General features: G+C 37.1%; 1 protein-coding gene across 7 annotated transcripts in view; it reads left to right on the forward strand.

The window, feature by feature from the left end:
• Positions 1–10,555, forward strand: part of LOC127432868 (tripartite motif-containing protein 3-like) — a 52,130-nt gene extending 41,575 nt beyond the window's left edge. For 6 of the 7 annotated variants that reach the window (XM_051684354.1, XM_051684353.1, XM_051684355.1 and 3 more), the window contains 5 exons: positions 2,879–3,047; positions 5,800–5,859; positions 6,276–6,346; positions 7,346–7,486; positions 7,612–10,555. In XM_051684354.1, the coding sequence (XP_051540314.1) occupies positions 2,879–3,047; positions 5,800–5,859; positions 6,276–6,346; positions 7,346–7,486; positions 7,612–7,764 (594 nt within the window). In that variant the 3' untranslated portion in view covers positions 7,765–10,555. The remainder of the gene's footprint in view (positions 1–2,878; positions 3,048–5,799; positions 5,860–6,275; positions 6,347–7,345; positions 7,487–7,611) is intronic. The other variant, XM_051684358.1, reaches the window with a different exon arrangement.
• The last annotated feature ends 246 nt before the right edge of the window (positions 10,556–10,801 follow it).

Raw genomic sequence — 10,801 nt, forward strand, 5'->3', positions numbered from 1 at the left:
TCACTTTAAAAATGTAAAGTGGTGTAACCATCAAGTAAAACGTATTAAAATTAGGGCTGTGAATTAAACATTAATTCAGTGGGATTTATTATATAAAAGATTATGTGTTCAAAAAAAAAATTATGCAATTAATCACGCACCCAGACCATAATAGAGCAATTCAAGCTTGAAGTACTTTACCACTGTTCTGCCACAATAATGTGATATATATTTGAACCATCTGAATTCTGTACATAATTAAATAGAATATAATTAGTTAATCATATATTACTTTTATTTGGGGGCCTGAAATTAATTATTTTAATTAATCTGCATTTTAAGAATGTAAAGCTCTAATTAAAATACGTTCTTTGCACGTTGAATACATGTGTGTACACAACTTGGTTTTCAGACATAGGTAAAAGATTTTTATAAAAAGGTTTTCGTAGGGTTACTCCTTTTGACCAGAACAAAATGAGCCTTTTCATAGAAATATATACAAAACAGATTACATAGTCATGAGGGTCTAAAGGGGTCCTCCTTTTTTTTTATGTTCCTATCTGCAATTTGGTAACACCACCTGGTTTTTTCAAATATGACTAATATTTTTGTACAAAATTGTTTCACTGCTTATTTGTTTTAAAAGAAAAACATTCCAAGCTACTTGTATTTTTCAAGAGTTTCAGCTATTTAATTTTAGAATGAAATAACCAGTTTTTTTTTTACTGTCTCCGGACAATTACACCACTTACAAATTTTTGACTTTAAGCCCAAGAAAAATATCAAAATTACTTTGAACTCAGAAAACCTATGTTACAACATACCAGGTGTTTAAGTAATAATCAACTTAAAAGATACAGACAAAAAAAAATTAAAAATTATCTCGTCCTTAACTCAATGTTCAACATGTTGTACGTTAAGAAATGCTTTTTTGCATAGCACTGTTGTAACGCACATTTATTTGGGTTACTGTTACCTTCCTGTCAGCTTGAACCAGTCTGGCCATTCTCCTCTGACCTCTGTCATTAACAAGCTGTTTTCACCCACAGAACTGTCGCTCGCTGGATGTCTTTTGTTTTTCGCACCATTCTCTTTACACTCTAGAGACTGTTGTGCGTGAAAATTGCAAGAGATCAGCAGTTACAGAAATACTCAAACCAGCCCGTCTGGCACCAACAATCATGCCACGATCTAAATAACTGAGATCACATTTTTCCCCCATTCTAATGGTTGATGTGAACATTAACTGAAGTTCCTGACCCATATCTGCATGATTTTATACATTACAATGCTGCATGAATATGTAGATGTACAGGTGTACCTAATAAAGTGGCAAGTGAGTCTATGTGTGTGTGTGTGTGTGTGTGTGTATATATGTATGTGTGTGTGTGTGTGTGTGTGTGTGTGTGTGTGTGTATGTATATATATATATATATATATATATATATATATATATATGTATGTATATGTATGTACAGTTGTGCTCAAAAGTTTGCATACCCTGGCAGAAATTGTGAAATTTTGGCATTGATTTTGAAAATATGAATGATCATGTCTTTTATTTAAGGATAGTGATCATATGAAGCCATTTATCATCACATAGTTGTTTGGCTCCTTTTTAAATCATAATGATAACAGAAATCACCCAAATGGCCCTGATCAAAAGTTTACATTCCCTTGAATGTTTGGCCTTGTTACAGACACACAAGGTGACACACACAGGTTTAAATGGCAATTAAAGGTTAATTTCCCACACCTGTGGCTTTTTAAATTGCAATTAGTGTCTGTGTATAAATAGTCAATGAGTTTGTTAGCTCTCACGTGGATGCACTGGGCAGGCTATATACTGAGCCATGGGAAGCAGAAATGAACTGTCAAAAGACCTGTGTAACAAGGTATTGGAACTTTATAAAGATGGAAAAGGATATAAAAAGATATCCAAAGCCGTGAAAATGCCAGTCAGTACTGTTCAGTGACTTATTAAGAAGTGGAAAATTCGGGGATCTCTTGATACCAAGCCAAGGTCAGGCATACCAAGAAAGATTTCAGCCACAACTGCCAGAAGAATTGTTCGGGATACAAAGAAAAACCCACAGGTAACCTCAGGAGAAATACAGGCTGCTCTGGAAAAAGACGGTGTGGTTGTTTCAAGGAGCCTTGTGTGTCTGTAACAAGGCCAAACATTCAAGGGTATGTAAACTTTTGATCAGGGCCATTTGGGTGATTTCTGTTATCATTATGATTTAAAAAGAAGCCAAACAACTATGTGATAATAAATGGCTTCATATGATCACTATCCTTAAATAAAAGATAGTGGTTTTTTTTTTTTTTTTGCATTATCAGTCTTATTTTCAAAATCAATGCCAAAATGTCACAATTTCTGCCAGGATATGCAAACTTTTGAGCACAACATACACTACCGGTCAAAGGTTTTGAAACACTCATTCTTTATTATTTTTTTTTTCTTCATATTTTAGAATAATAGTAAAGTCATCAAAACTATGGAATAACATAAATGGAACTATGGGAATTATTTTGTGACTAAGCAAAATCCAAAATAAATCAAAACTGTGTTATATTTTAGCATCTTCAAAGTAGTCACCCTTTGCCTAGAAGTCATCAATTTCAAAAACTTTTTTTTTTTTTATTAAATTTTAGTTTTATAATTAAATTAATATGGTGGCACAATTATATTTTTGTCTACAAAACGAATTTCAAACATTTAAGCATATGCCCTCAGATCAAAAGATTTTTAAGATCATGAGAAACATTTCAGTCAAGTGTTTCAAAACTTTTGACCGGTAGTGTATGTATGTATATATATATATATATATATGTATATATATTATACTGTGTATATGGCCTTCTCATCTTTTTTTTTTTTTCTTGTCCCATGCAGAATAAGATTGGAGCTGGCCGTTTGATGGGACCTAAGGGTGTGGCTGTGGACAGGAATGGTCATATCATTGCAGTAGATAACAAAGCCTGCTGTGTTTTCATCTTTCAATCCAACGGCAAACTAGTGACCAAGTTCGGAGCCAGAGGCACTGCAGACAGACAGTTTGCAGGTGAAATCACCATTAAAATGTCAATAGATATGGCACTTTTTTGTCATGCAGTTCTCAAATTGTGTATAACCTGTCTGGGTTTGAACAAGTTTGGGTTATAAATGTGGATGGTTTGTGATGCACAGCTGCATACGTTTTGACACTTAACCACAAGTGAAGCCTTTTCCAACTCAATCACCACATTTTATGTGTTTTGACTACTTGACCTCCTCCTGTTACTTAACATACCTCATTTAAAGTGTTAGTTCAGTTCAGGAACTCTGGTAGCGCTTTTCCACCGATTATTGTTCGGGGGCGGGTTCCTGGGCTAGTGCGGATTCTTGAACTGTTCCATGCATTTCCAGCGCAGAAAAGGCCGTTCCAGGGCTGAAAACCTGGTTCGGCACCGGCCCCAAAAGCTTGCTGGTCTCCACGCAGGAACCAATTACGTCACGGGCGGAGGGCGGGATAATGTTTCGTCAACAAATTTTTCATGAACAACAAAAGTAGCTCTCGTCTGCAGCAAAGAGTACTTCTTCACTCAATTAAAAAACTCACAAAATGATCAGACATCAAAAGCGTTCAGGTAACGCGGATGAAACGAGCACTCTACTTGCGATATGGTCTTTACGAAGATCTGAGATTAACTATTGAGATTGCAAAGGGGAAAAAATTTGTCTACGAGAAGTTCCAGCACAAAATGATGCATGCTGGCTTGAATCAGACAATTGACCAAATAATAAACAAATTGAAAAACACTTAAGGGAGTGCAGGGACCATGAGAAGGACCTAAACAAAAGCGACAGTGGACGGAGCAACAATGTTTTGGACTCGGCCTACTATCTATCTGGGACATTAAATTCTGCCAGTCGACTGTGTCCTTTGCTGCTGATCTCAGTAAGTTATTATATTTGTCAACTTTGTTAGATTTCCTTACACTGTTGTCCTCTTATTTTGTGCATTGTTTTGTTCAGTAAGGGCATTTTAAACTAGCTACTCTAACTTAGGAAGATCGCAGCCATCTGTCAAGTAAACTAAGGGATTCTCAATCAAGACGAAAACATAATATTATATGCTATGGCAAAACTCCAGATATTTTTAATATATTTTTACCATTTGGTACCTTGATAAAGGCTTGTTGCCAAAACGTTGGTAATGAAATAAACTTGTTAGAGAGTGTGCAGTTATATATTTTTCTTTTGAAAGTTTTTGTCCTAACTTGCACCTCCGAACTTAAGGTGTGCATTTGCGTATTGACGCTGACTACCACCCCTGGAGTCGCGAGTTCGAAGCCAGGGTGTGCTGAGTGACTCCAGCCAGGTCTCCTAAAGCAACCAAATTGGCCCGGTTGCTAGGGAGGGTAGAGTCACATGGTGTAACCTCCTCGTGGTCATGATTTAGTGGTTCTCGCTCTCAATGGGGCGCGTGGTAAGTTGTGCGTGGATTGCGGAGAGTAGCATGAGTCTCCACGTGCTGTGAGTCTCCACGGTGTCATGCACAACGAGCCACGTGATAAGATGCGCGGATTGGCTGTCTCAGAAGCGGAGGCAACTGAAACTTTTCCTCCGCCGCCCGGATTGAGGTGAGTAACCGCGCCACTACGAGGACCTACTAAATAGTGGGAGTTGGGCATTCCAAATTGGGAGAAAAGGGGATAAAAAAACAAAACAAAAGGTGCATTTTCTCCAGTGCCTCTCTAAAACTCCAAATATAACCATCTGCTACACCAATTTTAATAATGAGTCCACTGTTACAGTTTACAGAATTTAGCAAGTTAAGCCATAGTTCACACAAAATAATTCCTGTCGTCTTTAGCGTTGGTATTGTTTCTGACAGTTTTGTTAAGCAATGTAATAATGTTGGATTGCATTACTCCGTATATTGAAATATGTCCTCAAAAACAGGAGTAAAAGTTGTGAAACAAACACTGTTGTGACGTGCCATGTTTGTTTATGGTCAGGTAGTCGCGTAACCCATTACGTCACCGTTTGGTTCTGAAGTCAGTGGAAAAGCGCGGCTGGCTTACGAAAGGCTCAAGATTGCTCCGGCCTTGAACCAGTGGAGCACAGGCTTGGCACGAGAACCATCGCCATTTCAGTGAAAAGGACTATGGTTGTGGCCTAAAATGTCAGCAATGAACAAAGAGTGTGAAACAGGATAGAAAGAGGGTTCCACTACAACTACAGAAATTATTGCTGTTTGCAACTGAGAACCATTCTGGGAAAACAAACATGCTGTCTACAGGCTGGAGTGTTTTAGAACACAAAAATGGCCAGATTTACCCAGGCTTCGGTTCCAGTGTTTAAAGAGATGTAAACTCGTATATCTCCCCTGCCTCAGTTCTGTTCTTGTGTTTTCTGCTTAGTTTTATTTTTCAGTTGCATTATATGTCTTTTATGATAAATAATGAAAGCCGGTGCATGCATGTACTGTATGTATGAACCTGTATGTTCTTTTGGAGATTGACAGAAAATAAATTCTGATAGATACATGCATTAATCATGCTTTTATCATTTATCCATCACTTTATCCTCTCCTGCTTATTTAAACTGTTTTTGAATATGGCAACCAACTTTTACTAACCCCTATTTTTTGCATGTGATCTTAGTAAGTTATGTCTTGGATTGAGATGTGATGTCTTCTTGTGCATCCCTGCATCACCTGAAATGTTTTTGAAGTAGCTTGTGCTTCTTTTATTTGTGTAAACCCCATCTGCTCTATCATTTATTTGTTTCAGCTTACCATTGTTTGTGTTTTTCCCATTCCTTTGTAGAAAAAAGTGGTGCAAAGTTTGCACTGGAGCAAAAGTTTAGTAAATCTGGTCCTGTTTTCAGTAAGTATTGAGTGAATTCTCATCCCAGAAATCTGGTGTATTGTCTAATTGATATTCTTGATACCTAAATTGATAGACATTTATTTGATTAATCTGGGAGAAAATACTGTATTTACAATGATTAAACTCCATGGGAGTTTTACTCGACTAATCAAGTTTAATTCCAGAATGAAATTTAAACGAATGATGATAAAAAAAAATTAAAAAAAATCAAATCAGAATGTAGCCTTTAAAAAATCAAATCACTCAGCAAGCAGTCCAATGAGAATGGATGGATGAAGGCTTCCATACACATTTGATCACCTGTGGGATCTTCTATCTAGATCACAAGACATCCCTTTGCTCTTCTCCTTCCTCTATTGTCTCTCAACTCTCCATTTCTCTTCTTCTTGATCTCTTTGTTTTCTCATAATCAGGTCCACACTTTGTTGCTGTCAACAACAAGAATGAAATAGTGGTGACGGACTTCCATAACCACTCTGTTAAGGTGAGTGTGTCTCATTTATATAGATAAATGTACAATGTTATTGTTAAAAAAAAAAAAAAAGTTTAATATAAAATATTTGTAAGTGGTTAAATAATAAGAATTATTATAAGTTATTCATTGAATATGTCATATTATTAAAAATCCAGTTAGTAGCTAAAGGTGAAGTACTGTATTTTCCTAAAATAATTTCGCACCTGAATAGTCGCAGCTGGTCAAAATTGTGTTGAGGGGGGCGGGAAAAACATAGGTAAGTCGCACTGATAGAGGTTGTATACTGCAGGCACTAGGACTGCAGCCGCCTAACTTCCCTTCAGCCGCTCAACTTGTCAAATGCACACTGTGAAGATTTCTTCATCGTATCATGCAGAATTCGGCCTCGTCTTAATTGAGTGCATTTTCTTCAAGTAATCGTGTGTAACCAGTTTATCATATTCAGTTGATATTTAATGAAAACATATGTAACTCTATGCTATATACAAATAACCACTGCATTTTTAGACCGTGTCACATTAAAGAGAACTTAGAAACTTAGACCATTCGTTGCACTGCATCTAGCTTTTTAGAGTAGGTGTCACCAAGATTTCAACATTCTGGAGATCACGTTGCAAAGAGGACTTCATGTGACTGTTACACTGTTGCACATGATTCCACATTGCTATTCACTTGGCAAAGTTTCAGAGCTTGATAAATAGTAAACCTATGTTTTTCCCTACAAGACAATAATTTTACAAGCTCAAAAATAAAAAATGAAAGCATCCCCAAGAGGCTAATAAACTGCAGCAGTGTAACTCCATGCACGACAATACTAGCGTTCGATTCCTCAAGGAAATGTGAACCTGCCCGGGCAGAACAAACATCAGATTTAGCACTTAAATTACGTATTACGTATACATTGGTAAAGAACACTGTTGCAGACAGTACCAGTTTGATTATTTTAGCTGTGTGCGGGATCTTTTCTTGTTTATTTAATATAGGTGGTTAAAATTGGTATCTTCTTAGGTCTACAGTGCAGATGGGGAGTTTTTGTTTAAATTTGGCTCCCATGGAGAGGGAAATGGCCAGTTTAATGCTCCCACAGGGGTAGCTGTTGATGTTAATGGCAACATCATCGTAGCAGACTGGGGCAACAGCAGAATACAGGTAGGAAATTCTCTAAACACATTTCTCTCCAAAACAAGTCATTTTACAAGCAGGTGTTATAGAGGATAATCTTTAAAGAACATTTTCTTTCTGTAGCACTAAATCTGTTTGCCTAACCCCCCCAGGTGTTTGACAGCTCAGGCTCATTTCTCTCCTACATCAACACAAGTGCTGATCCCCTGTATGGCCCGCAGGGTCTTGCATTAACCTCTGATGGGCATGTTGTGGTGGCTGACTCTGGTAACCATTGCTTCAAAGTCTATCGGTACCTGCAGTAATGCACGGGTAATGCACAGGGCCTTCTCCACCTCAAGCCCTTCCACAGGGTGCCACAGCCTCTCCAACGATTTCATCAATGTTTGGAAACTTTTATCAGCAAAGTCCTCCACCAAACCTGAGAGGATGAATCAAATGAACAAAAGCACTTTTCTTTTCTCTTCTATTAAATTTCATGTTTAAAAAAGGACTACTGCTCTACTAAACCAGGAATGTAGATTGTAAATAACAGAAACCATATCAATAAGCACAGATTCTTACTGGACATCAATATGTAAGTACAAGTTGTGTATAAATAAAAAAAATATATATATAGCAAAACATTTTATCCATGTTCTTTAACCCTTCCAGAAAAGTCAGGAAACTTTATTTTCAAGATTATGAAATTGGAGCCAAAACCATCAAATCAGTTCCTCCTCAGTGATGCTGAGTAAAAAGAAATAAAAATAATCTTAATGGTTGAGTAGTGATTATTTGTCTTGTTTTCCAGTAAACAATATCTAAAAATCCTAAGATAAACTGTATGTACTTTTGTAGAGAATAAGACTTGTTTTCAGAGAATTATACACCGATCAGCCACAACATTAAAACCACCTGCCTAATATTGTGTAGGTCCCCCTCGTTCCACCTAAACAGCACCAACTAGGGATGGGCGGATCGATCCTAAAGGATTGATACTTCCGATACTGATGTTGTATCAAAAATATAGATCCTCACAAAAAATATCGATTCTAACATTTTTGTTTTTTAACAAGGGATATTATTATTTGACCATGAACAATAATCAGAAGCGTCAAAGTGAAATATAAAGGATTAGGCTATATTAGCAAATACTTGTGACGGATGGGAACTATTTCTTTTTTTTCCCTTTTTTTTGCCAATGCAAAATGTAGGATGTAGGCATGGGCAGGGGTGGGCTGAGCCCACCCAAACGTGAGCCTTGCCCATCCAATCAAATATTTTGGAAACATGGTTTATATAAATGAATATATATATATATATATAAGATTCTGTCCTGTCCTGTATCAGGCTTCTCTTTTTTTTTTTTTTTTTTTTTTTTTATACAATTCCCACCCGGAAAAAAAACAAACGCATATTGTTATAACTCTAACGTTGCCAAATATCTGATTGACCTTTGGTTGGTTTCTTTAATAAAGCGTTAACATCCATAGCACTTTCCACCGCATGGAGCACAAGGGATAATTTGCATGAATTAGCCACCAACACCGTGCCTGTTTTGTTGGTCTTGCGCAATACACGAATAACATTCTGTACCTTAAATACATTAAATAAATTTGAGGAACATCTATTTTGTTATTTAGATATTTATATTTTGCGGGAGTCGCACGAGTCATTTCTTTCTCCCGCTCCCACGCACACATCATCCTGCGCCGCACTCTGTTGCGCCGCGTCCCATTGATTCCGCGGCCAATATTAGCTGATAGTACTGTACTTGATCATGACTCATAGCTGGATACAGTGTTTTGTAGGACATGTGCTTCTGTTTCCCCTGTTGTTAATTCAGTGTCGATGAGAGATGCTGTCTGTCTCCTTGTGTCTTACATCTCTTTTGTATACACATTTTTACAATGCTGTGATGAGTTTTTTGTTTATTGTTTGTCATTGCGCTTTAAACTACTCTGTTTGCCATGAAAATAACCTTTGGTGCTTACATGGCATTACTTTCCATTCATCCATCCATCCATCCAAATTCCTGTGTTCGCTAAATTACTTTACACATATAGTTTCACTGGTAAAAATATCAGTACCCTTTGCTACCCTACAAAGGCCATACTCATTAACTAACATTGAAACTGAGAAAAATTGCTTGAATTATTCTGATGTGGATTTTGTTGTTACTGCATTTTCACACAATAGTTTCTCTGAATTTCAGCATGTGAGACAAACTCGTCTGTCACCGGACAAATCATAAGAGACCTGTTTCATTCATAACTCTATTTTGTGTTTTGCCTTTGTAGGGCAGTATCATTGCTTATTACATTTCTGTCAAACAGAAAGAATTTTCATCATTTAATATTATATAATTACTTCTTTAAGCAGTTCCTATCTGTCAAATTTTAGGTTCTTAATCTTGATCTCTCCATCTAATATATTTCCTTTCACTCCATCATTATTTTCCTTCTTGATATTATTTCTCTCCACTCCATCCTTGCATTCGTGGGGACTCTAATTTGTCTTTGTAATTTGCTTTAAGGCTGTAATTCTAATTACTCTAAAAGTGTAAAGTTGTCAGGGCCGACTTCAGTCTTATGATTATATGCAATAATTCATATATTCATAAGTGTAAAATATAGTTATATTGGGCCTTGAGATCTTGACAGTTACGCCATGTTACGCCAGTTAAAGTCATTAAATTAGTAGTCTGAGTAAAGTAGTCAGTTCGAACTTCTCTATTGACCTCTCTCATCAACAAGGCATTTCTGTCCACAGAACTGCCCCTCACTGGATGTTTTTTGTTTTTGGCACCATTCGGAGTAAATTCTAGAGACTGTTGTGTGTGAAAATCCCAGGAGATCAGCAGTTACAGAAATACTCAAACCAGCCTGTCTGGCACCAACAATCATCCATGAGATTATCTAATCAACCAATCGTGTGGCTGCAGTGCATAAAATCAGCAGATACAGGTCAGGAGCTTCAGTTAATGTTCACATCAACCATCAGAACAGGGAAAAATGTGATCTCAGTGATTTGGACCGTGGCATGATTGTTGGTGCCAGATGGGCTGGTTTGAGTATTTCTGTAACTGCTGATCTCCTGGGATTTTCACACACAACAGTCTCTAGAATTTACTCCAAATGGTGCCAAAAACAAAAAACATCCAGTGAGCGGCAGTTCTGTGGATGGAAACGCCTTGTTGATGAGAGAGGTCAACTGAGAATGGCCAGACTGGTTTGACTGACAAATTCTACGGTAACTCAGATAACTGCTCTGTACAATTGTGGTGAGAAGAATATCATCTCAGAATGCTATTCTGAGATGCGGGTTGGCACTGTTTTGAGGACACGAGGGGGACATACA

This window comes from Myxocyprinus asiaticus, chromosome 42, assembly GCF_019703515.2.
Source record: "Myxocyprinus asiaticus isolate MX2 ecotype Aquarium Trade chromosome 42, UBuf_Myxa_2, whole genome shotgun sequence".
Taxonomy (NCBI): domain Eukaryota; kingdom Metazoa; phylum Chordata; class Actinopteri; order Cypriniformes; family Catostomidae; genus Myxocyprinus; species Myxocyprinus asiaticus.